Here is a 22,260-nt window from a genome sequence, read left to right on the forward strand (position 1 = left end):
TGTGTATTCACCTTTATTGTGTATATTTATTGATATTATGTTTAAATTAAGTAAATTATTATTGTTATGTAATCGGAAATCATTTTTTTTCTACTTTTTGTGGATTATTTTGTAAGAAATGTTACATATTTTTTTTTACTTATTTGTCTGTGATTTGGATTAACATTTTCAGTACAGTTGTGAAGTAAATCGGAAAATCATTAATTGTAGGTGATGGTAGCTTAAACTTAGATATAACTTATGAAAAATAGATTTAGGGTTTAAGGGTAAGTGGGTAAAAAAAATGCAATTTGTTTTTCATTGTCATAATTTTTTTTATTTAGTAATTATTTTCAATGGCAACTAATTAGTATGTAAAATTACGATTCGAGTACCAAAAGTATTAGTAAAATTACAGTTTTTAGGGGATTTGTTTAGGTAGTTAGTAAACCCTAATAGCCTTACAAATAAACGCGGTAAAGTTAAAGTTAGGAATAAACTGAGTATAAGCAAATATTAGTACAAATTTTGCTTATACTCAATTTATTTCTAAACTAGCAGTTACGTGCGGCTTCATTCGCATGAAATCGTGCTAATTTTATGTTATCGTTTACATTTGTCAATTTATCAATAGAAAATGTCAAAATGACATGACAAACCTTGACAGTCTTGCTTTGATGTTGGCAGCAACCTATGGTCTCTCTCCCACATTAGGATTTTTATCAGAAATATTTACCCCTTAGGTTTAATGGCGTGAAAATATATATCCTAAAGCGTGACGTAAGTGTAAGGCTTTTACAAAATGGCGCGTACACGCGGATGACGTCATCTCGACTCTGCTGCGCTGGTCGTTGTAGCTTGCCAAGCTGATCCCACTCACATGTTACAGCAGTCTTCTACTTAAATGTGCTCCTAACGTCCAACTTCTATAGCGTTAGTTTTTGCACCTTGTGAACTTGTTGGCAGCCGGCTCTCGGTATTTCGCTAATCCGGCTCGAAGGACCATGTTTAACTTGTTACCGACAGCGCGGCAGCCGAAAATACAAAACACTTTTTATCAAACTAACACACCTTTATTCAAAACTTATTTACACAAATATATATAAAACAAACTCAAAACTATCTGGATCACATCTTGACTTCTTATGCTTTTTTTTCTATATATTTTCTTTAACCAACGATAAATGCTTTGGTGGCCAGTATGCAACCTCTTTGGCTGTATACATACTGGTCGTTAGCCAAAGACCTTGTATTTTGCACTCAACAATTAAAGAAAAAACTATTCAAAAATATGGTGTAATTGCTGACATCTTAGGCAACAAAGTGAGTGTTTACGCTTTATTATAATAGGATAGATTTTATTTTATATGCGTTTATTTGTAAGGCGATTAATCGGGGATTAAATTAAACACTCATGTGACTGTATCGAATTGTTAAGAAACACAATATGTCTGTTTACACTGTCGAAACATTTGTAATGATCGTTCTATTAAAACTCGATAAGGGTGGGGTTTAGAAAAAGTCACTAAAGGTTTATTACTGTTCAAATTACGCGTATACAAGCTGTAGCACGCGACTTTTCATGTCAAATTAAGAAAAAAGAGCCTATGTTCTCTATCTCTGTACTCACAGATAAATTACCTTTCTAACGGTGAAAGAATTTTAAAAATCTGCTCAGTTTTTTGAGTTATTTCAATACATACAGAAATACAAACCTTTCCTCTTTACAATAGTATGGATAACCAAAGGGAAGTGAGGTCAAAAAGTTATTATTAATTAGACCCCCAAAAACATAATCTCAGTTAAATTTAAATAGAATACGTGTAAAATATGTGATGGTAATATCGAATTTCGTTACCTTATCTGTGACGTCATTAAGCTATCTGAGCCTCTATCAGCCAATGGTGGGACAGGCCCTAAATGTTTCGACAGTGTAAACTCACGGTTAAGTTTCAATGTTGAATGTACTCAATTCATTGCAGGTGCTATTTTGTTTTAAGGTTTATAGGCTTTTTTTATTTTAGTTCGGTGTCTGTTTTTAAGTGGAATTGAGATTTTTTTTTGTAATAATTTTCACAAGCGTATCATAAAAGAGACAGACTTTGGAATTTAATATTTTTATGTGAAGTCAAGTTCAATGGAAATGAGAAATTATACTTATTATACTTATCTAAATAACTTAGATCGTGAGCACACTTGAAACTAAACTATCGCACAACTGTTTAGTATTGCTTTAATTTCTATGACCAAACGAGGTGCGGACACTACTCGATGTTTAGTTGTGCAACTAAACAGTTGAATTGGCTGAAACAATCGTCAATCGCACGACGGTTGTACGATAGTTTAGTCATATGTGTTTGCAGTCTAAAACTGATTTATTTCAAAAATATGTCCATAGACAAAAAATAACATTGTCAGTGGCATTTCTCATTCAATTTTCAATCCCATAGAGAAAGATCAAATGCTTATAATTGTCAAAACACAATTGTAAAGACTTATTACCTTATTCCTGTTAGAACGTGCACCTTTGACTAAACTATCGCACATTTTTTTTTATAATATAAGTTGGCAAACGAGCAAGCGGCCTTCCACCGAAATGGAAAGCGACCGCTGCCCATAGACATCCGCAATTGCAGCGCTGCCTACCCTTCATTGACGTAGGAGACTCGCATAAAGACGAAATTTCTCCTTCCTATGAGTCTCTTTCACTGCACCATCAAAACCACTTTTCCTTCCCATCCTTTCCTCTTAAGTAAAGTATTGCGATTGTCGATTGTATCGCAGCCTTCAACTCTTTAGTTGCACAAGTAACAATCGAGTAGTGTGAGCATCTCTATAAGCTCAGAAATCAAAGCGTGACTAAACAGTTGTGCGATAGTTTTGTCAAAGGTGTACGCACGCTCTCAATGTTACTTAAAAACTACATTATTAGACATAACTTTTATGATATGTTCGTGAAATGTACGGCCGAACCCAATAATCGATATCGATCCATTTTTGATTATCCAAGGTAGCATTTTGAATCTTCAAACTTAACTGAACTAAGGAAGGTAGGCAGTAGAAAAACTTCGTCTTTTAGAATGCATTTACTCCATAACATGCAATTATAACCATACTGATATTTTAAATGAGAAAGTTTAGATGGATGGATGTTTGTTAGTGTTTGTAGCCTAAACGGATAAACTCATTTCGATGGTATAGATGTAGAGGATAGTCTGGAAGAAAACATAGGCTACTCACTTTTGTTTTTATTAATTCCATGCGGACGGAGTCGCGGGCGAAAGCCAGTTAAAATTTTTTGGATCGATCTTAGTTTGATTATTGGGTTCGGATGTTTATTGATTTGCGTCCAGTGCGTGTAAAATAATAGTTTTCTAGTAAATCAAGAATCAATTTTTATTAAATTATAGATTATTTTTAACATTATTGAAATAACTCGATTGAAATCTTATTTTGTTTGTATTTGTATTGTATTTATAAGAGATTAAAAATGAATATATATAATTATTATTATTATATGTGATGTTTATTATATTGAAAAATGCAATTATTAATATTTTAAAATGTTCTATTCGAAAAGTTCTGTGAGATGCAAGTAATATGGTTTATTTTTTTTCTCAAAAACCGCCTACTTTGTGTTTACATTAAGGTAAAGTACATTTAAACCCGGTTTCTGTAAAGCATATACATTGCACTAATTGAATTTAATTTTAACACTTTAAAAAAACAGATTTCCTAACAATCTTAATTCTGATAAACAACATTTATTTGAAATTTATTAGACTTTCAGAAACCGAGGGTAACAACCAGTTAAAAACCAGTCTAGATTTTCCGTGGAGGTTTATATTGCTGGGTTTCGATTGATCTGACTTTGATGTTGTCACTTACTTTCTTTTTGAACAGAGACAAAAACATCAAGTCACTGCACTCGGAGCCCAGTTTTGACTTAGATAAGTGAAATTTTTTAGAGCATTGTGACTAGTTGTAAGGTCAGGTAGCGATCAAATAGTTTTTTCAATCTAACCGTAGTATAAGTCGTAATCGAAATGTTTAATCTATTAAAAGCATTTAAATAAAATGTTGTTTTATTTTTTGTCAAGCTGATTTCTTAGCTTTTTTTTTATAATATAATGTGGCAAACTAGAATCCACCGAAATAGAAACCGACCGCTGCACATATACATCCGCAATTGCAGATGCGTTGCCTACCCTTAATTGACGGAAGAGATGTACATAAAGAGGATATTTCCCCTTCCTATGCATCTCCTCCGTCAAATCCACTTCCCCTTCCCATCCTCTTATAAGAAAAGGGTGGTAAAGAGAAAGGGACTTAAATAAGACCACCACACTCATCAGACGAAACACGGAATTGTTTCCATTTCACGCCTGTCTTCTGTAGTCGTGGTATTACACCGGGAGTGCCGGTCCATTCGTGCTAAGATGTTAAAGCGGGTACTACCACTGTTATCACAACTCCCAAACCTCGACGTGAGGTTTTAAACTATTCTTTCCCGTGCGTGTATTTTTATAAATAATTCAATCGACTACATTTAATGTTTTATTTTAATTCCCCCCTTTTTAGTCGTATTTCGTTAGTATTTTATTCCGACTAACTCAGGTAAAAACAATGTTGCGCGTAAGTTTGAATTGCATCGTGACCGAATGGAGCATAGCTGTTGCTCGCATATACGTCCGCGTGGAATTAAAAAAAAATAGTAAAAAATATAGCTCATGTTAGTCAGTGATAACAGCATTTTAATGATGCAATATTTAAATAACGGCCTAGTAGTTTTTGAGTTATTTCATTACATACAGAAGTCCAAAAATATAAATCTCTTTATAATCTTATTAATATTATGCAAGCGAAAGTTTAAATAGATGGATGGATGTTTGTTAAAGTTTGTAAACTAAACTGCTGAACGGATTTTAATGAAAATTGAAATAGATATAGAGCATAGTCTGGAAGAATGCTTAGGCTACTTACAATTGTTTTTTTTAATCCCATGCGGACAGAGTCGCGAGCGAAAGCAAGTATTAGAATATATTCGTCTTCCCCTAAGAATCAAAGGGGAATGTCTGCTGGTTTATTTTATGACAAATAATGTTTCATGCGTCCGCGGAATTCCCATAGAGTAGTATTGTGCAATAAAAGAATAATTTACCGTAAACTAAGCCACAAGATTTGTTCAACGAACCCAATGAATCAGTTGAATCAAAACATTCCAAACTCTTGATATAACTTATCATAATTGAATTTACGGATATAAATTTGATTGACAACGCACTAATTAATTAATACAAATGGTACATCTAAATTTAATTAATGTAAAGTTTAAAAGGTAAAGTGTTGCGAAAAATTTCGCTGCGTAACTGTACGTCATGATAACATATAAGATAGTTTACGCGTTTATAGCTTCCAAACTTAGATATTGAAGACTTCTAGAATGATCGAAAATACGTCCGCAAACTTCAACAATCAATATTTCTAAACGTGGAAAGTTTCAAAATTAGTAAGCCATTGTAACTAAACTAAAATTGATCGGCACACGGTTCACATGAATCAGATCAGTGTCACTCACAGATCAACTCAAATTGTATCTGCATACATTTGAGTGAGATGCCAGTCGCCGGGCTTCTTGTTTGTTTTTTTTTATATCATAAGGTGGCAAACGAGCATGCGGCCTGAATCCGCCGAAATGGAAAGCGACCGCTGCCCATAAACATCCGCAATTGCAGATGCGTTGCCTACCCTTCATTGACGGAGGAGAAGACGCACATAAAGAGGACATTTTCCCTTCCTATGCGTCTCCTACACCGTCAAATCTACGTTTCCTTCCCATCCGTTCCTATTAAGAAAAGGGTTGAAAGGGAATTGTCTAAAATTAGGCCTCCTCATTGTTGAGCCACAGATCAACTATGGTGATGCTGATCTTTGAAACCAATTCAGAGCTTTACACACCTCTATTGAAAATGTTCATACGGATTTGTAGAGCATGCGCACACCTTTGACTATCGCACGACTGTTCAGTTTCGATTTGATTCCTATAAGCTTATATTTATGTGCTCATTACTCGATTGTTAGTTGTGCAACTAAACAGTTGAATTAACTGCGAATGAATTGACAATCGCATAACAGTTTGCAATAGTTTAGTCAAATGTGGCGCCCTCTCGTAGGCAAAATCATTACACAACTTTAGGGTTAATCTTCTTCAGTCTTCAAGACTTATTATCAGTCCGATTTTCATCGTCCATGTTAATAATTGTCTATGACGTATCGGAAAAATCAACGCAACTGCGTCACTAACGAAATCGTTTAACTAGTTCATAAATAAGGTATAAAAAAGTACCTACATATTGAATCGCAATAAAATGTCAATTTCCGCAATCAAATGAAAATAGTCCCGCTATTGGTGTTGTAAAATTTTGTACAATTTTAGTCTAATAAACGTTTTATGCTTTGATATTTTATTGCAATTTTATTGGTCTTGATATGAAATCACAGTACTTATGTAGTTAAGTATTGATTTTTAGAATTATCTTTAAATTCATTACTTAGGCCGTCTTTACCCGGGTAGGGCCGCGCTTAGAAGTCAAAATATATATTTTTTTTATAACATAAAGTGGCAAACGAGCAAGCGGCCACCTGAATCCGCCAAAATGGCGAAGCGACCGCTGCCCATAGACATCCGCAATTGCAGATGCGTTGCCTACCCTTATACGACGGAGGAGGAGACGCACATAAAGAGGATATTTCCCCTTCCTATGCATCTCCTCCACCGTCAAATCCACTTCCCCTTCCCATCCTCTCCTTATAAGAAAAGGGTGATAAAGAGAAAGGGACTTAAATTAGGCCTCCGGCACCACACTCATCAGTCGAAACACGGAATTGCTTCCATTTGACGCCTGTCTTCTGTGTGGTCGTGGTATTACACCGGGCGTGCCGGCCCATTCGTGCTAAGATGTTAAAGCGGGCACTACCACTGTTAAATAATGGTGGACTTAGGGTGCTTGCGCCAAATTATGGTATATGGGTGCAAAGGCGGATCCAGCTTTGGCGCCAGGGAGGGTCACATAGTCGTGATCAAGTCAAGATCTTGACAAAATATGTAAATATATTTTGTCAATCTCTTGACCGATCAGCTGGGAGGGGGTCATAACCCCCGTAACCGCCCCCTGGATCCGCCATTGTTATTGTTGGCAAAAAAAATGGCGAAACAATAGAGAATCTCCGACTGCCTCTCCATTAACGTATAAATGTGATTCAATAAATGAAGAACTAATTTCATTCAAGTATTTTCAGTTAGCGATCGTAATTGGCTGTACGTTTTTTTTTTGTTTTTTTATTCTTTAAATAGTTACGTATCATTTTTTTTATAATTACAGACTACTTAAGGATAGTTAGCGATAGAATATAAAAGATAAACTAATTCACGGTAATCTTAAACGATATGGATATAAATGTACCGATATGATTTGTTAATTTCCAAACATTGGGATATTATAAATCTTATATTGTTTAGATTGGCTATTAATTTTTTCCTTATTAAAAATTACCGGTCTTACAATCCGCCTTACTACAAAACAAAAACTTTTTCATAGAGAAAGATATGTTTTTGGACGGATGTGACAGCAGTAGGTGACCACAGATAAAACAATATTTTGCTAATACTATTCGACATCGAGAATTTTTTATTATTCGTATGTAATTGTATATAAGCTAGCTTTCGTCCGCGTGTAATAAAAAAAACAAAAGTGAGTAACCTATGTGTTCTTCAGACTATCCTCTACGTCTATGCCAAATTTCATCAAGATTCGTTCAGCCATTTAGGCTACAAACTCTAACAAACATCCATCCATCTTTAGCATTTACAATATTAGTAAGATTGAGTAAGAGACAAGCTTGAAGTCTGCGTGTTCAAAATAAGGCAATAATAACCTAATCTCTGATGGCAATGGTCCTGAAAAATAATCTAACCTTATCTAAAACGTCACAAATACTAGACGAATAATTATCTTTACAACTGTATCTAATTTATTCAATTTATATTACAAATGCATTCAATATAATGTTCTTAGAAAACATTAGTATATAGGATTAGATAAAAATTAACTAAAACTAAATTCGTGTTTACAAGTTAATTATTATTAATTAAATTAATATTGAAAATGAATTATTGTTATCAATACATTCTTGAAACGTGAACGTGATCATGAAAACGAAGGCTATCTTCACGCAGTGTATTTCAAAAAGGGGTGAAGGGAAAAACAATTAGGAGAATAAAGCTTATTTTTTAACAATGAAAGGATGGGATAGTAAAGTAGATTTGGCGAGAGATAGAAAAGAATAATATCATGTTTATGCACATCTGTAACACAATAATAATTTAGAGAATGTTTTTAGAGAAACATGATTGTTTATATTGACGATGTCCTAAGTATTTCGAAACATATATGAACATTTTAAACACTTGACATTTTTCTGCTAACAAATTAAGGTTTAAAAATACACAAAATTGCATTGATATTTTGTTAATCAACAAAACTGTATGTATTGTCCCAATGTATGTTAATGAAATCGGGGATTGAACACACCTCTTCGCATAATTTCTGATAGAAAGAAATGGACCTTACTCGCGAAAACAAGCACTCACAGCTCACAGCTTTTGCACGTTACCACAAATAATCTATACTATTATAATAAAGCGTAAACACACACTTCTTTGTTGCCTAAGATGTCAGCTATCGCAGTATATTTTCGAATAACTATTTTTTTTAATCAAAAGCCCTACATTTACGTCATTTTTTAGCTTTAGGATATATATTATGACGCCATTAAACTTAGGAGCTATATATTTTAGAAAAAACTATAATGTGGGAAAGAGACCATAAACTGCCAACATCAAAGAAGCAAGATTTCCATGTTAATAGGTATTTTGACATTTGCAATTAATAATTTGACAAATGTAAACAATAAAAATGTTTTTATAAAGCCGCACGGGAATAGCTAGTATATTATAGATTTAATATGTATTTAGTTTTGGCTCAATATTTAAAAGTCCATTGTCCAAGTCATTCTCTACGATTGTATAGCTAATTATATCAATATGAACTCACACCTCTATGAGTAATAAAGCAACTACAATCTTCATGATTCCGATCAAATTAGATCTGATTTAATGATATTTAATTTTATTATCACTTTGGAATTCCAGCAAACAGTAGTTATTTAGCTATTTTATATTAAGAAGTCATAGATACTAGCGATTTTGTACAAGAAGTTTTTTTAGAACGTTTCCCTTATTTGTTAATTTGAACGCATCAATGGTTATAGTTTGTGCCTCTTAGGAGCATCGGTGGCTCAGTGGTTCGAATCCAGCCATGTACCGATGTGATTTTCGATTTTTCGACTTTTCATATGTACATAATTTACTCGAAGTTCTTACGGTGAAGGAAAACCACCCCTTACTTAGAGTATGCTTCGAGCCTCCTTCGAGCCCCTCGGTGGGGACGTATAGTGAGCTGGTGATGATGACGTGATGTCCCTTATACGATATTGTAAATAGACTATTACAGACATTCTTCAGGGTGGAGCTGGAGTTATATTTCAACAAATCTTTAGGCTTGTGTTAAGACAAGGTCGGCGTTAGGACAGGGCGCGGTTAGGCGACCAAGAGTATTGACAAAAAGTGCCGCTAGGTCTGCAAATCATACAAAACCTTGTCCAAAAAAGGGATAAAACCAATACTAAAACCCGTATGATCAAACCGATGTTCGGCTGTCTCGGGCATTCTGAATCGGAATGCTAAACGCGTATTGAGTGACAGCCCAAAACGAGGTCCCCTCGAGGGGGCCCTTGTCCCTAGTCACTCTTTGTAGCATCCACCATAGCGATCTAAGAGCTCGGCGGCCTCGCAATCGGGTAATAACAACGAAGTATCGGCCCGAGCCGAGGCTCCTGAGGGAGCCCTCGAGCTTAGTTACTTTAAACGAGGCTTATGCTAAGCGCCATCTGCGCTCGGCCACCTCAAGCCCGGTGAGTTTGTAAATGCCTCTTCAAGGCAAACTTTGGCAATTCAGTCACAATAAAAATGCAAAAACCGGGAGCAGTGCAATCGAATGACGAGATTCAAATCCACGAACTCATGATCGGTAGTTCGTATATTTAACCAGCAGGCTAAATACCAATATTATAAATGCGAAAGTTTAGATGAATGGATGTTTGTTAGAGTTTGTAGCCTAAACGGCTGAACGGATCTCCATGAAATTTGGCATAGACGTAGAGAATAGTCTGGAAGAACACATAGGTTTTTTTTCAATTCCACGCGGACGGAGTTGCGGGCGAAAACTAATTCCTTATAAGGTTGAATCTTTGTTGTTTGTTACGATTTCTATTTATGTTTCCATGATCTTCATTTTAAGAACTCATTGTCATACAAAAGAAGCCGTTGACACTTATCAATTGAATTATTAACGCGTTATCAGTTGATAATTTAAATTAATCCCTTGAAAGAAAAATTCTTCCTCATACATTATCTATACATTTTCTATTTACAGTTACAAGATACACTTTAGACTTTGTTGCAAGGAGTTAGAGGTTATAATACAATTATAGAACTGCAAATAGATTTTTGTATATTAAAATGATCGCGTATAAAGGTATTAACGAATGGTAATATCAAGACAGTCTGAGCAGATCCAAAGACAAGACCGCGGTGTGAAAACTTTTATAAACTTCATCCTGTCAAAGGAAATAAGTGACAAAGTGCCACACGTGATTTTTTTGTGACAAGGAGGTCAAAATGATTGGTGCGTATGATCTATGGTCTATTTTTTTAATGATAATGCAACTATTTGTAGCAAAGATATCTTGGAAATAGATTGCGTCTAAAATCGTTAAGGATTTCGTTGTCTTTGTCAGCATACATGCCTGTTAAACTCGAGTCTACTCTAATTTAGGGGTAACTAGGCTGCAGTCATCCAGCCCAATGGATTGTTTCTTATTGGCGAAGAAATTAAAAAAAATGTGAAGTCAACCCTCAATTAGCGTGACTATAGCCTAGTCACCCCCTAATTTAAGGTAAGCTCTGACTCCAACAGTGTGGACGTATAGCTGTTACGTTTTAATAATCTATACTCATATTATAAAGAGAAAAGATTTATATTTTGTATTGAAATAACTCAACTACTGGGCCGATTTTGATAATTCTTTCACCGTTGGAAAGGTAATTAATCTTTGAGTAACATAGGCTATATTTTTTTAATTTCATGTGGACGAAGTCGCAAGCAACAGCTAGTCTTAAATTATTTCATAACAATTGCATTTTTCGCTTGTTTTCCTCACCTATTATCCCCTATGATTAGTAATAAAGGAAGTTCTATTAACGTCAGAACTATGTAATAAGTTACGTATCAGATTAAATTAAGGTAAATGTAAATATTATTCTGTCATCAGTCACTATGAATTAGGTCTTCCCCATGGAAGTACTACTAGAACAGGAATGAGCTCTTGAAGGCGAGCGAGACCTCAGTAACTGTACCTTTTATCCTTTTCTAGCGATGGTGACCATGTTGCAATATGATTTAAGGACGGTAATTTAAAAAATCTTATTCTTACTGTCTGTCGTTAGCAGATTGTTGTACGTAGTACTTACAGTTTTTGTTTTTAATCTCTTTAATCTATCTATTTCTTGTTTATGGCTCTCCCACAGCGGATTGGGCCAGTGTAATTTTATACTATGGTCACATTAGTCATTCCCGCCACTTACGTGGTTTGTAGGCGTCGCATCTTTTAAACATTTATATAAATTATGTATTACTTCCATGGTCTTCCCCAATACCTTTATATTACGTGGCTCTATGAATGTGACATTCAATTACGTTTTATCAAATGGATAAAAGTATGATGCGTGTAAAGAATGTGCTTGTTAACGGTCTACGTGTGTTAAATATCGTTGCAAAAATACAACAAATCAAAATGCCTTACTAATAAATGCGAATGTTTGTTTGGATGGATATTTGTTAGAGTTTGTAGACTGCTGAACGGATCTCGATGTTGCCACAGATGTAGAGCATAGTCTTGGACAACACATGTGCTATTTACTTTTATTTTTTGAGATTCCACCCAGACTAGACGCTAGTAGGCTAGTAGTTAAAAGTTTAGTAATAAAACTTTCATTATTATTCTAATTTCAACTAAAGACAGTTGTCTAGTCAATTTACGTAACATGTTTTGGACTTTATATTTGTTAAAGACATATACTTCCACAGCACACAGAGTCGTATTTAACATTTATGTCGGCCAGGGCGAGATTTCTATGGCGCCCTGGGCGGTTGCCTTACCCTAACGCCGATACTAACTTCACAATAGAAGCCAGATTTCTATTTCCTACTTCTTGGTTATTAAGATTTGTGTGAAAAAATTAGACGGTGCTGCCCTCTAATTCTGACCTATCTGAAAGTGGGATAAAAACGTCAAGTGTTGAAGGACAACATAAATATTTTTCGACATCTCTATTTATTTGAAGAATGAAAGGGACATATCTACACTAATATTATAAAGAAAAAAGGTTTGTATTTTTGTATGTATTGAAATAACTCAAAAAATACTGGGCCGATTTTAAAAATTCTTTCACCATCAAAAAGGTAATTTGTCTGTGAGTAACATAGGTTATGTTTTATTATTACTAATGTTTAGGATCTATTAATAAACAGCGTGTTTCTGGACGCCGGCGTTAAAAATTCACTAAACTTTAATGTTTCTATAATTGCCGCATGCAAATTATTGTCGGACTTCCACTTCTAACTTTTCATCCTATTTTTGTTCAAAATATCATGGCGTATCAATTCTAAGATAAAATAATAGATAAGTTATTTATATTAGTCCCTTTTATATTGTCTATAACATTGATTAGATGAACGGAAATATAAGTGTAAATAAAATTTAATTGCCCAATAAATAACGCGAATTTGATTATGGAACGTTCTGAACAAAACATTTGAATACTAAAATGTGTTTTTTTTATAATATTTAGATTTAGTTTAAGTTTTCTAGTTGTGATCGAGTGTAACATTGAGTACATATTTTCTTCTTCTATTCTGTAGAACTGCGTTTTCTTTCCGTTCTTTCTAATAGGTTTTCTGACAGCTGTAACATTTGTATTGATATAGCCTAGCAGTAAATATCCAGGACTGGGGACGCTTCAATCCACTTCATTACACTTAGCGTGCACATCTGAAACCAAACTATCGCACAACTGTTTGGTCTCTTTCCTACCTATGAGCTTATGTGGAGATCCGCACACTCGATTTTAGTTGTGAAATAAAACAGATGAATTGACTGCCGCGCTGTTCCGTATGCAATCAAATTAGTTTAATTTTTTTCGGAAATATGGCAAAGGAGTTTTATTCCTCAGTCTATATTCCCTAATATTTTATTCTACAAAAAGAAAATCCACGTGTCAATACAAATCTCTGTAATTATATTAAGATTCTGTGCTCTCTTCCCGAGCGTTTATGCTCCTATATTATACTATCTTTTGCTGGCGACTTTGTCCGCGTGTAATTAAAAAAAATCAAGTAGCCTATGTCCTAATCCTCTACATCTATGTCAAATTTCATCGAAATTCAGCGGGGATATAATAGGGAAGTATACATAAATAAAAAGACTGACATTACATGCAACTCATTTAATGTATTTACAAAAGGAAATACTTTACAATTTAAAGATCATTGAGTGTCTATCGCCGTATTTTTATTATTCTACAAAAAAAAACACAAAGACTTTTTATACAATTATCGAAAATTATTAAAAAAAAAACAGTCATACAAGTACATATAAAAGTGGAAAAACATTGAATTCAGTTCATAAAAATAGGCGTTATCAACTCACAACTAGGGGGCGTTGGGAGACAGGCTAAGGGGGGCTAGAAGAAAAATATTTTATTCCAAATATAAACTTTAAAGAAAACATCATTTTTGAATTATCTACACAGACCTAGTAATTGTACAAAACTTATTATTTTGAATTTATTTTCCAACCCATGGCAACACTTAAGCATAAAACAATTATTTAGGAAATATTAGGTCCAGCTAATTGGATATAATTAAATAAATAAAGTTAACAATAAAAATAGACAATAAACTATATTTACTTCTAAAAGCTATTTGTACAATAAACCAATAATATTTAAATAACTATGTTGAAAAAACTACTCATTCATCCAAAAAATAAATCCATTTTAAGAATTATGTGACATGTATATTACAGGGTGTTCAAAATATATAGCTTTGTTAGATGCTTCCATATTCATCAAGGTTACTTCATCAGCTAATAATCTTCACATCTATGCATTCACCACCTTCTAAATCCAACTCCTCGGGTGTCATGGTACCTAGAAAATTATTAACTACAGTAGAATGTCAGTATCTCAAACCTTGGTAACTTAAAAACCTTCATAACTTCAAAAAATATGTTCTCTTCCCATCAGAGCCCGAAACCTCTATAACATAGACCCTTGATAACTTAAAACCTCTATAACTTAAAGCATTTTGTGTTTCTCTTGAACTTTAACTTATTGAGGTTCCACTGTGTAACATGTGTACAAGAAAATATTAATATACATTTATCATTTCAAATTTTCTCACTGAATTTGAAATAATTAAAATAAAATATAAATAAATTAATAACAAATTTTTCTTCTGATGAGTTTGGTGCCGGAGGCCTAATTTTAGTCCTTTTTCCTTTCCTCCCTTTTCTTAAGAGGAAAGAATGGGAAGGAAAAGTGGATTTGATGGCGGACACACATATGAAGGGGAAATGTCCTCTTTATGTGCATCTTCTCCTCCATCAATTAAGGGTAGGCAACTCATCTGCAATTGCGGATGTTTATGGGCTTGCTTGTTTGCCACCTTATATTACAAAAAAAAAATTAAAGAATACATAAGAATTGGCAATAAAGAGATTATTTTTTTTAAATATTCGCACATATTTCAGCAACATGGTGAGGTTTTTAAGTTCCTATATGATTTAATGCATGCTCTCTTTAAAACCAATACAACTGTAAAAACATAAAACTATGAATCAAATATAGAAATGTATATATTTCTAATGAAATAACAGTTATAATAGAAAACTTTACCATACCTGTAACACTGTCACCATCGAAGACAAACTTCAGTTTGTTTAAAGGCATCTCTAAATGTTCCGCACATTTGATCATTGCCAATGAGAGTTTATCACTCGGTTGGACTGACACCTCTAACGGTTTTTTTGTATTCTGACATTGGAATTTAATCTGTATACCTTTGAAATTGTCTGTCGTTTTGTCATTAACTAGCTTCGTTACATCCCTGTTTACAACACCTCCATCTATAAATTTCGCAATACTATAGTTAATTGAGTCAGGAGTATCACTAGCTTTTAATATTTTATCGTTATACATAAATAATAAGTTGTTTTCACTGACATTCTCTTTTTCAGCGAAATATTTAAATATCGGTGTTAGTTTTTGAAATTTACGTATCTTAAAGGGATAATAATCTGAACTCCTCCAATATACTTTAACGGATAACTCTTCATTTTCATCTAAAACATCACTATCATCTATTATTATTACGTTATTACTGTTATTTGCTTTGCTAAATAGTTTTTGGCCTTCTAATGTATCCTCATACTCTAGTGTGTTGCCAACACTAAATACAGGTGTAGAATCTGGTATACTGGTATTACAATTTGTGTTTGTATTACAACCTCTTTGACTACGACCTCTACCTCTACCTCTTGTTCTACCTCTGTTAGGAGTACCTCTGGTAGAAGCACCTCTGTTAGTAGTAGTCCTATTAGGAGGTACAACTGTTGAGTTTTTCAGACTTTGTTTACGTCTCCTTGTGGTAACAGACTTATTCAAACTTGTGTCTAATATTTCAATGATTGACTCTGAATATTTGTTTCTCGTCGAAGATCGAGTTTGGCGTCTCGTGGAATACGATAGAATCTTTTCCAACTCCAAATCATCTTGTTCTTCATCGTTGATAGTTACATTTTTACCTTTACCTTTAGCTTTGGGATTTTTATTATTCTTTTCTTCCGTAACAACTTCCACGTCCGAGGATTCATTTAGCAAACTGGAATTGTCCAATTTTTCGTCTATGTATGCATTTTTTAGCTTTTCCAGCTTTAAAGCTGCGTTGCTGTAACAATCTTCTTCTGAATCAGACGAAGATATCATCATCTTTACCGTAAACTTAGTGACTTAACACAAATACGAAATGCTCTAATTATTTAAGTAATACTTTTTGCGGAATAAATTATTTACAAAATTCATAACACAAAAAAACAGGAAACGTTCATCGGTTTAAGTGATTTTTTGGTCGACTGAATTTTTATTTTGAATTTGATATTTTCGTCGACTGTATCGCGCTTGATCTTGACATTGACATAAAATATGACAGATGACAAATAAAAGGTAGCTTTGATGTAGATAAAATTTATTTTGTCTTTGGTTTGGGGTTTTCGTAGTGTGTAAAATTCAGTTTGTTCATTATAAAATTGATTGTTTTCCTATTCTCAGCATTTCTTTTTTATCAGAGGCGTCAATATTGATAATATCCGCACTGTAACGGCTTTTTCAGAAAAAAACTTAAATGAAAACCTAAAAGGATGGGGTTTTCAAATTGTCTGCATGTTTCTTATTAAAAATTGATGGTCTAATTGTTTTTGTCTGAAGTCAATTTAAATGAATCTTCTTCAGTGTATTTCACAGTCATGGTCGCATCAATAAAACGCATCAATAAATAACTATAATAGGAAAGGAATTTAAAAACAACTTTAGTGTTCGTGATTGCAGTCGCGTTTTATATCAAAGTAATCAGATACGTCGTAATTACACGTGTTTTTGTGTTAAAATCGTTTGTAAAATCAAATAAAGCGGCAACATACATCAATAACGTCATTATCTTATCAATGATTAGAATACGAGGTACGAAAGACCGCTTTATGCTTTAGTTCAAAATACTAAATCTGGGCTTTTCAAGTACTTCTAAGCCGGATGTGATGACAGGAATTAGGAAAAACAAATGTTGAGGAGAATATTCTTAGAAATATCTAATTACTGTATCTTATCGCCTGATATTATTGTATTGTACAATTAATAAAAAAATGTAGTTGCTGTTTATTTAAAATCACGGCATTAATTAGGCACTAAAGTGTCGCTGACAAAAAAATGCACGAACACAGTATATAGAACACAGATGTGTAACTTTTAATTTTGAAATTGTAATTTGTAGTTTAGTGATGACTTGACAAAATATCTTTGTAGTTACGCGTATAATTTTAGTACATCATGTAAAAGTGTAGACGTAATCAGTTACAAACAAATTAATATTAACGAAGCGTAAAACAAAAAGCCTCGATGTAAAAAAAATCCCCCAAAATTTCTTCATGCAATCTGTCATCGTAATCATTCAAATCACGGTCGGCCATTTTGACAAGGAGATTATATTAATACACATTAATACTGTCTGTGATTTTGAATCACGCATATTATAGGCTTTATTCGATATGATTATGCAATATTTAGCAATACTGCATTACATACATTTTATCTATCAATAAAGCGTTTTGCGTCTTTTTAAAATTTAATCTGCATGATTTACTGCCGTACTCATTTAACTAAAATGTTCACTAAGAGCGCACACCTAAAACTATTCATCGCACAACTGTTTAGTCTCGCTTTGATTCCTATGAGCTTATATGGAGGTGCGTTACACTACTCGATTTGTAGTTGTGCAACTAAATGGTTGAATTGGCTGCGAAACAATCTACAATCGCACAACGGTGTGCGCCTGTTTTAACAGCTAAGGCAGGGCCGGGATTAGAAAAGGACGTGGTTGAGCGACCGCTCTGAGCGCTGCGCAAGTAATTCTAAAAATTAGGGGCATTTTTTATCTGCAGTTAAGCAATAATTAAGAGTGAATTGATAATACTATATATACAATAAGGGCCTCCTGTATTGCCCAATATCAAACATTGAGTGTAGCAGTAAAGATTTACTCTGTGCCTTTTCCTCAGTGTAAAAAAAAATTAATAACTCATTCTCTTTATGAAGACGGTAAAAATCTTTTCTTTGTATGAACGCAGTCTAGCATGATCTTTATCAATAAAAAAAAATGCATTATCTATACTCTGAGGTGTTCTTTAAAGTTTAAACGATCGCCGATCCTTAATCTAATCTAATCTGATCGGATCTATATCAGAATTACATACTCAAGTGTCCACATCAATTATAATTCAAGTGTTTAACATTCGGACAATGAGGTTTTAATTATAACTTGTATCCACTCAACATTGTACATACTTGAAAAATATTATCAACTAATTATTAGTACGGTGAAGGAAAACATCGTGATGCAACCTGCACATATCAGCGAAGAAATTCAAAGATATGTGTGAAGTCAACCAACCCGCACTTGGCCAGCGTGGTTGACTATGACCTAGTCACCCTAACTTTAGGGTAGGCTCCGAGCCCCTCGGTGGCGACGTATAGTGAGCTGGTGATGATGATGAATTATTAGTACTTATGTTAAAGTGTAACGCATTGAACTGAATAATCAAATATGATATGACGAGCGATACAAAAATGTACACCAAAAAATGGTTATTTTTATTGCATGGGGAGATACTAAGAACAAAGCTTGTTTATTAATCAACATTTTATTCTATCTGCCAGCCGATGACCGGAGCCTAGCCAGCTAAATATTAATATGGTCTTATTTAAATTTGTTCTACATCTTTCATCTCTTAATGATCTTATGGCCCTCGCGCTGGCAATGGCGTCTTGGCCTTACAATGTTTTGCATTACTGTTTGTTACGTATGAGGTAAAATACAGTTTCTTGGAGTTGTGCGTGAATTTCTTTGATCGTAAAATCCATATCTAATCCGTCTATAATCTATCGTCGGCTTATCTCTATAATACCGAGTTTTTGCTAATGGATCTTGATTTTCGATTTCCGTCACATGTCCTTGAAATTTTTGAACTTGTATGTTGACATTGTCTGGAAAAAGGCGTAAAAACGTATGTCTTTTTTTTCACAAAGAGCACCTAAAGAACTCGAGCTTTTTCTTTTCTTTTCTGTAAATTCTATTTCTAACATTTGGCTATACGAAAATGATAGAATGTATTGCATTTTTTTTATATAGGTGCCGAAATTATGCAAAATAAGTTGACTATAATTAGTAAAATAGTAAAAGTGTAGAAAAAGTTAACAAATGTTCATTTGTTCGCAGGAAAATTAGTACCTATACTGTTCCTATTGGGATCTGTTCTCGCTGGTGACGCCGAGCCCAGCACCACAGCGAAGACTACAACCGTTAAAGTGACAACAGCCGCTCCTACCACCACAACTACCGCTAAACCCGCCACCAAAACTAACGGAACGGAATCGATAACCCCTTACAAGCCGTTCGAAGGTGTTGACCCTAATACTCTGTCTTGTGATCCACAGGGACAGGTAATCTTTTCTTAATCTTTTATTTTACTTAACTTGGGTTCGTTCTTATTCATAAAGCTATTTACGTCCTTTTCTCTCTTGTGCTCTTGTTCTGGGACAACACGACATCCACCTTCTAAATCCTAAGGTTTTTAAATGAATTTGTCAAATAAGATAGGTTATTTCAAAACTCATAAATGTTAAAATGGCGATAAACAAAATAGAAATCTGTTATATTTAGCAGTGTTTTGTTTTAAGCTGAACTCTGATAAGTAATATTGACATTATCATCTGATAGAAGATCAATCTCTCTTTTATGGATCCCGTTTAGACAATAGATACAAATGGTTCTCTAGCAACTGTACGATTTTCAAGTTAATAAAGTAAATGTTTCTTCTATCCACAGATCTTCCTCCTGTTGCCGCATTTCACGGACTGCACCAAGTTCTTCATGTGCGCGCACGGCGAGGAAGTCCAGTTTGTGTGTGCTGGTGGACTTTACTTTGACTTCGAGAGACAGGTAATTTTAAAAGAACACAGAAACCTAATCGTTAATTGTTATGCCCATTACAACGTTCTACAGTGAAAATGGAAGTAAATTTGATGAGTTTTCTCATATATCTTTTCAGACTTGCAACTGGCCTAGAGATACTAATTGCATACTTCGTGACTTGCCTGAAGATAATGATGTGGAAGGTTCAGGAGAGGAGGCTTTCGACTGGCTTTCTGATAACGCCGATAAGGCGTCAGATGGTGAGTTAATAATTATTATTATGAGATTCCCGTTTTCGCCATTTTGGATTCGATTTAAGTCGAAACAAAGCAAAAGTTGTCATCTTCAAGCAATGTGCTAATTATTTGCATAAATCTGGGTTCTTTCTAAACAAAAAACTCTTGTTGTCCAGGTTCCGTGGTCAGTTTGACAGCGGACGCGGTGCTGAACGCCGTAAGGCCGCTGTCGCTGGAGACGCCGCCCCGCGGCAACGGCAACAATATCATCCTCAACTGCTTCAGAGCTGACTCCGCTTCCAGACAAGTGCCTTACAAGTCAGTATTCGGCTTATTAACACCTTCTATGTCTAAACAATTTTTATACACGACGACACGCGTTCGTGAAAACAAAGTAGACTAGGTGTACATGCCGACTATCCCTTACATCTGTGCCAAATTTCAGAAAGATCCGTTGAGCAGTTTATGCTACAAACAAACATCCATCCATCTATCTAATCTTTCGCATTTATAATATCTAGTTCATTTAGTCTAAGTATAACATGATCTATGCTTGTTCACAGTCTAGGACTTATATTACCTACCCTTTTCGATTTAGCTCTAAAATCAAATATCAATAGTTTACCGTATTTTCATCCCAAAATGGATAGTGTTTTTTTACTGTATAGTTTATATTTATGATACGTGTTTCAGGGGTGACTGCCAGCGCTACTGGCGCTGCATGAACGGTGTGCCGCAAGTGGCGTACTGTACGGACGGACTGTTCTTCAACGAGAGGACTCAGCAGTGCGACTACGAGGCCAATATCACGTGTCAAGTGGAACAGGAAGACGAACTGAAGAGCGAGTTTATCAAAGTCAAGTAGAACAGCACACGAACACAGAAGACCAAAGACCAGTGACATAATTTTTTATTTAGTCTGTACTTTTTTGACAGTTTTCTGTTTGGTTTAATTTCAAAATTTTGTTATCTGTTGTTAATTATTCTGTATTTTTATTTATTTAAAATAGTTCAGATTAATCGAATTGTTTTTCTTTTATTGAATGGTAACTTCATTTAAAAGTGTTAAATAGGATTATTTAACTAAAGCTTTAGAAATAAACAATATTTTGGTCTTCATAAAGCAACAAGGCAATTTAAATTTAGTAGCAATCTCTATATAGATAATTGTTGGTGGTTAATACCTTATGTTAAATAAATATTTATTTATCTAGATTTAAATGTATGTAAAATACAGTATTATTATAAAGTATTGTATTCTTGTTAAAAAGTGGTCGCGGAATTATATTCAAATTATTTGATTATTCTGTGGCTCTTTGCGATGTCATCGACCACAGACAACGTATTGTATCTCAAAAAATATTTATCATCTGTGTTTTAAAAATATAATATGACAATTTAAAGCTTTGTTTTCTTTTTAATTACTTACCGATTGCCTTTATTTTTATTTAGTAGAATGCATTGCGTATTAATGTTTTTGATTTTAATATTCTTGATAAAGATTTTTATCAGATATTGTAATTTGATTTTGTTATTGAAATTTTTTCTATCAGATTCAACATTATCGGTCGGAAAACTAAATCCGTGTAATGTTTTACTTACAATAAATAATTAAAAAATTGTGTAGATAGCCGATTAAATCAAAATGCATCGTTTTAAAAGATTTTAGCCGACTGGTTTTATAGGTTAGGTCGATGTTTTATAAACATTGATAAAAAAAAGTATCAGTAAGCAATTGAATTTATTATGTCAGTACATTATTTCACGGAAAATTTATGTACATGTTCAAATATCGACTCGTCCAAAGAGAAGAGTTTCATCTACAATGGAATTTCTTAAGTCATTTACGACAGTTTTCTTCGGATCAGTCGTTTTTTGGGCCATTGTAGAACATCATTATACTTTCACTCCTGCTTTAAATATGTCGGGATCTGGTACGTCTTTCTTTTCGAAAGGGTAATAAGGATGGTCCTGCCAAAAGCTCGGCCATACTGTACGATAATCTTTATTGAATTCCGCTGAAACAGAACGTGACTATTTAATTTTTAAGATAACTTTTTTTTTTA

General features: G+C 34.0%; 3 protein-coding genes across 3 annotated transcripts in view; 1 reads left to right on the forward strand and 2 right to left on the reverse strand.

Moving 5' to 3' along the window:
* The first annotated feature begins 10,672 nt into the window (after positions 1 to 10,672).
* On the forward strand, positions 10,673 to 21,199 carry LOC106101827. Its single transcript, XM_013281165.1, has 6 exons — positions 10,673 to 10,784; positions 19,263 to 19,486; positions 19,872 to 19,985; positions 20,095 to 20,218; positions 20,371 to 20,512; positions 20,888 to 21,199. Exons 1-6 carry the CDS (start codon positions 10,778 to 10,780, stop codon positions 21,057 to 21,059), a joined length of 783 nt encoding a protein of 260 aa, XP_013136619.1. The 5' UTR covers positions 10,673 to 10,777; the 3' UTR covers positions 21,060 to 21,199.
* LOC106101826 (uncharacterized protein CG4449) lies at positions 13,649 to 16,392 on the reverse strand. The gene is made up of 2 exons (XM_013281164.1): positions 15,121 to 16,392; positions 13,649 to 14,368 (listed from the first exon to the last, which is right to left on the reverse strand). The coding sequence occupies exons 1-2, from the start codon at positions 16,205 to 16,207 to the stop codon at positions 14,301 to 14,303; spliced, it is 1,155 nt and encodes a 384-aa protein (XP_013136618.1). The 5' UTR covers positions 16,208 to 16,392; the 3' UTR covers positions 13,649 to 14,300.
* A 719-nt stretch (positions 21,200 to 21,918) lies between the features above and the next one.
* The window catches only part of LOC106101874 (aldo-keto reductase AKR2E4-like), a 5,882-nt gene continuing 5,540 nt past the window's right edge, over positions 21,919 to 22,260 (reverse strand). The window contains exon 9 of the mRNA XM_013281227.1: positions 21,919 to 22,212. Coding sequence (XP_013136681.1) covers positions 22,091 to 22,212 — 122 coding nt within the window. The 3' untranslated portion in view covers positions 21,919 to 22,090. The remainder of the gene's footprint in view (positions 22,213 to 22,260) is intronic.

Source organism: Papilio polytes, unplaced genomic scaffold (genome assembly GCF_000836215.1).
Source record: "Papilio polytes unplaced genomic scaffold, Ppol_1.0 DF823935.1, whole genome shotgun sequence".
In the NCBI taxonomy this organism is placed as follows: domain Eukaryota; kingdom Metazoa; phylum Arthropoda; class Insecta; order Lepidoptera; family Papilionidae; genus Papilio; species Papilio polytes.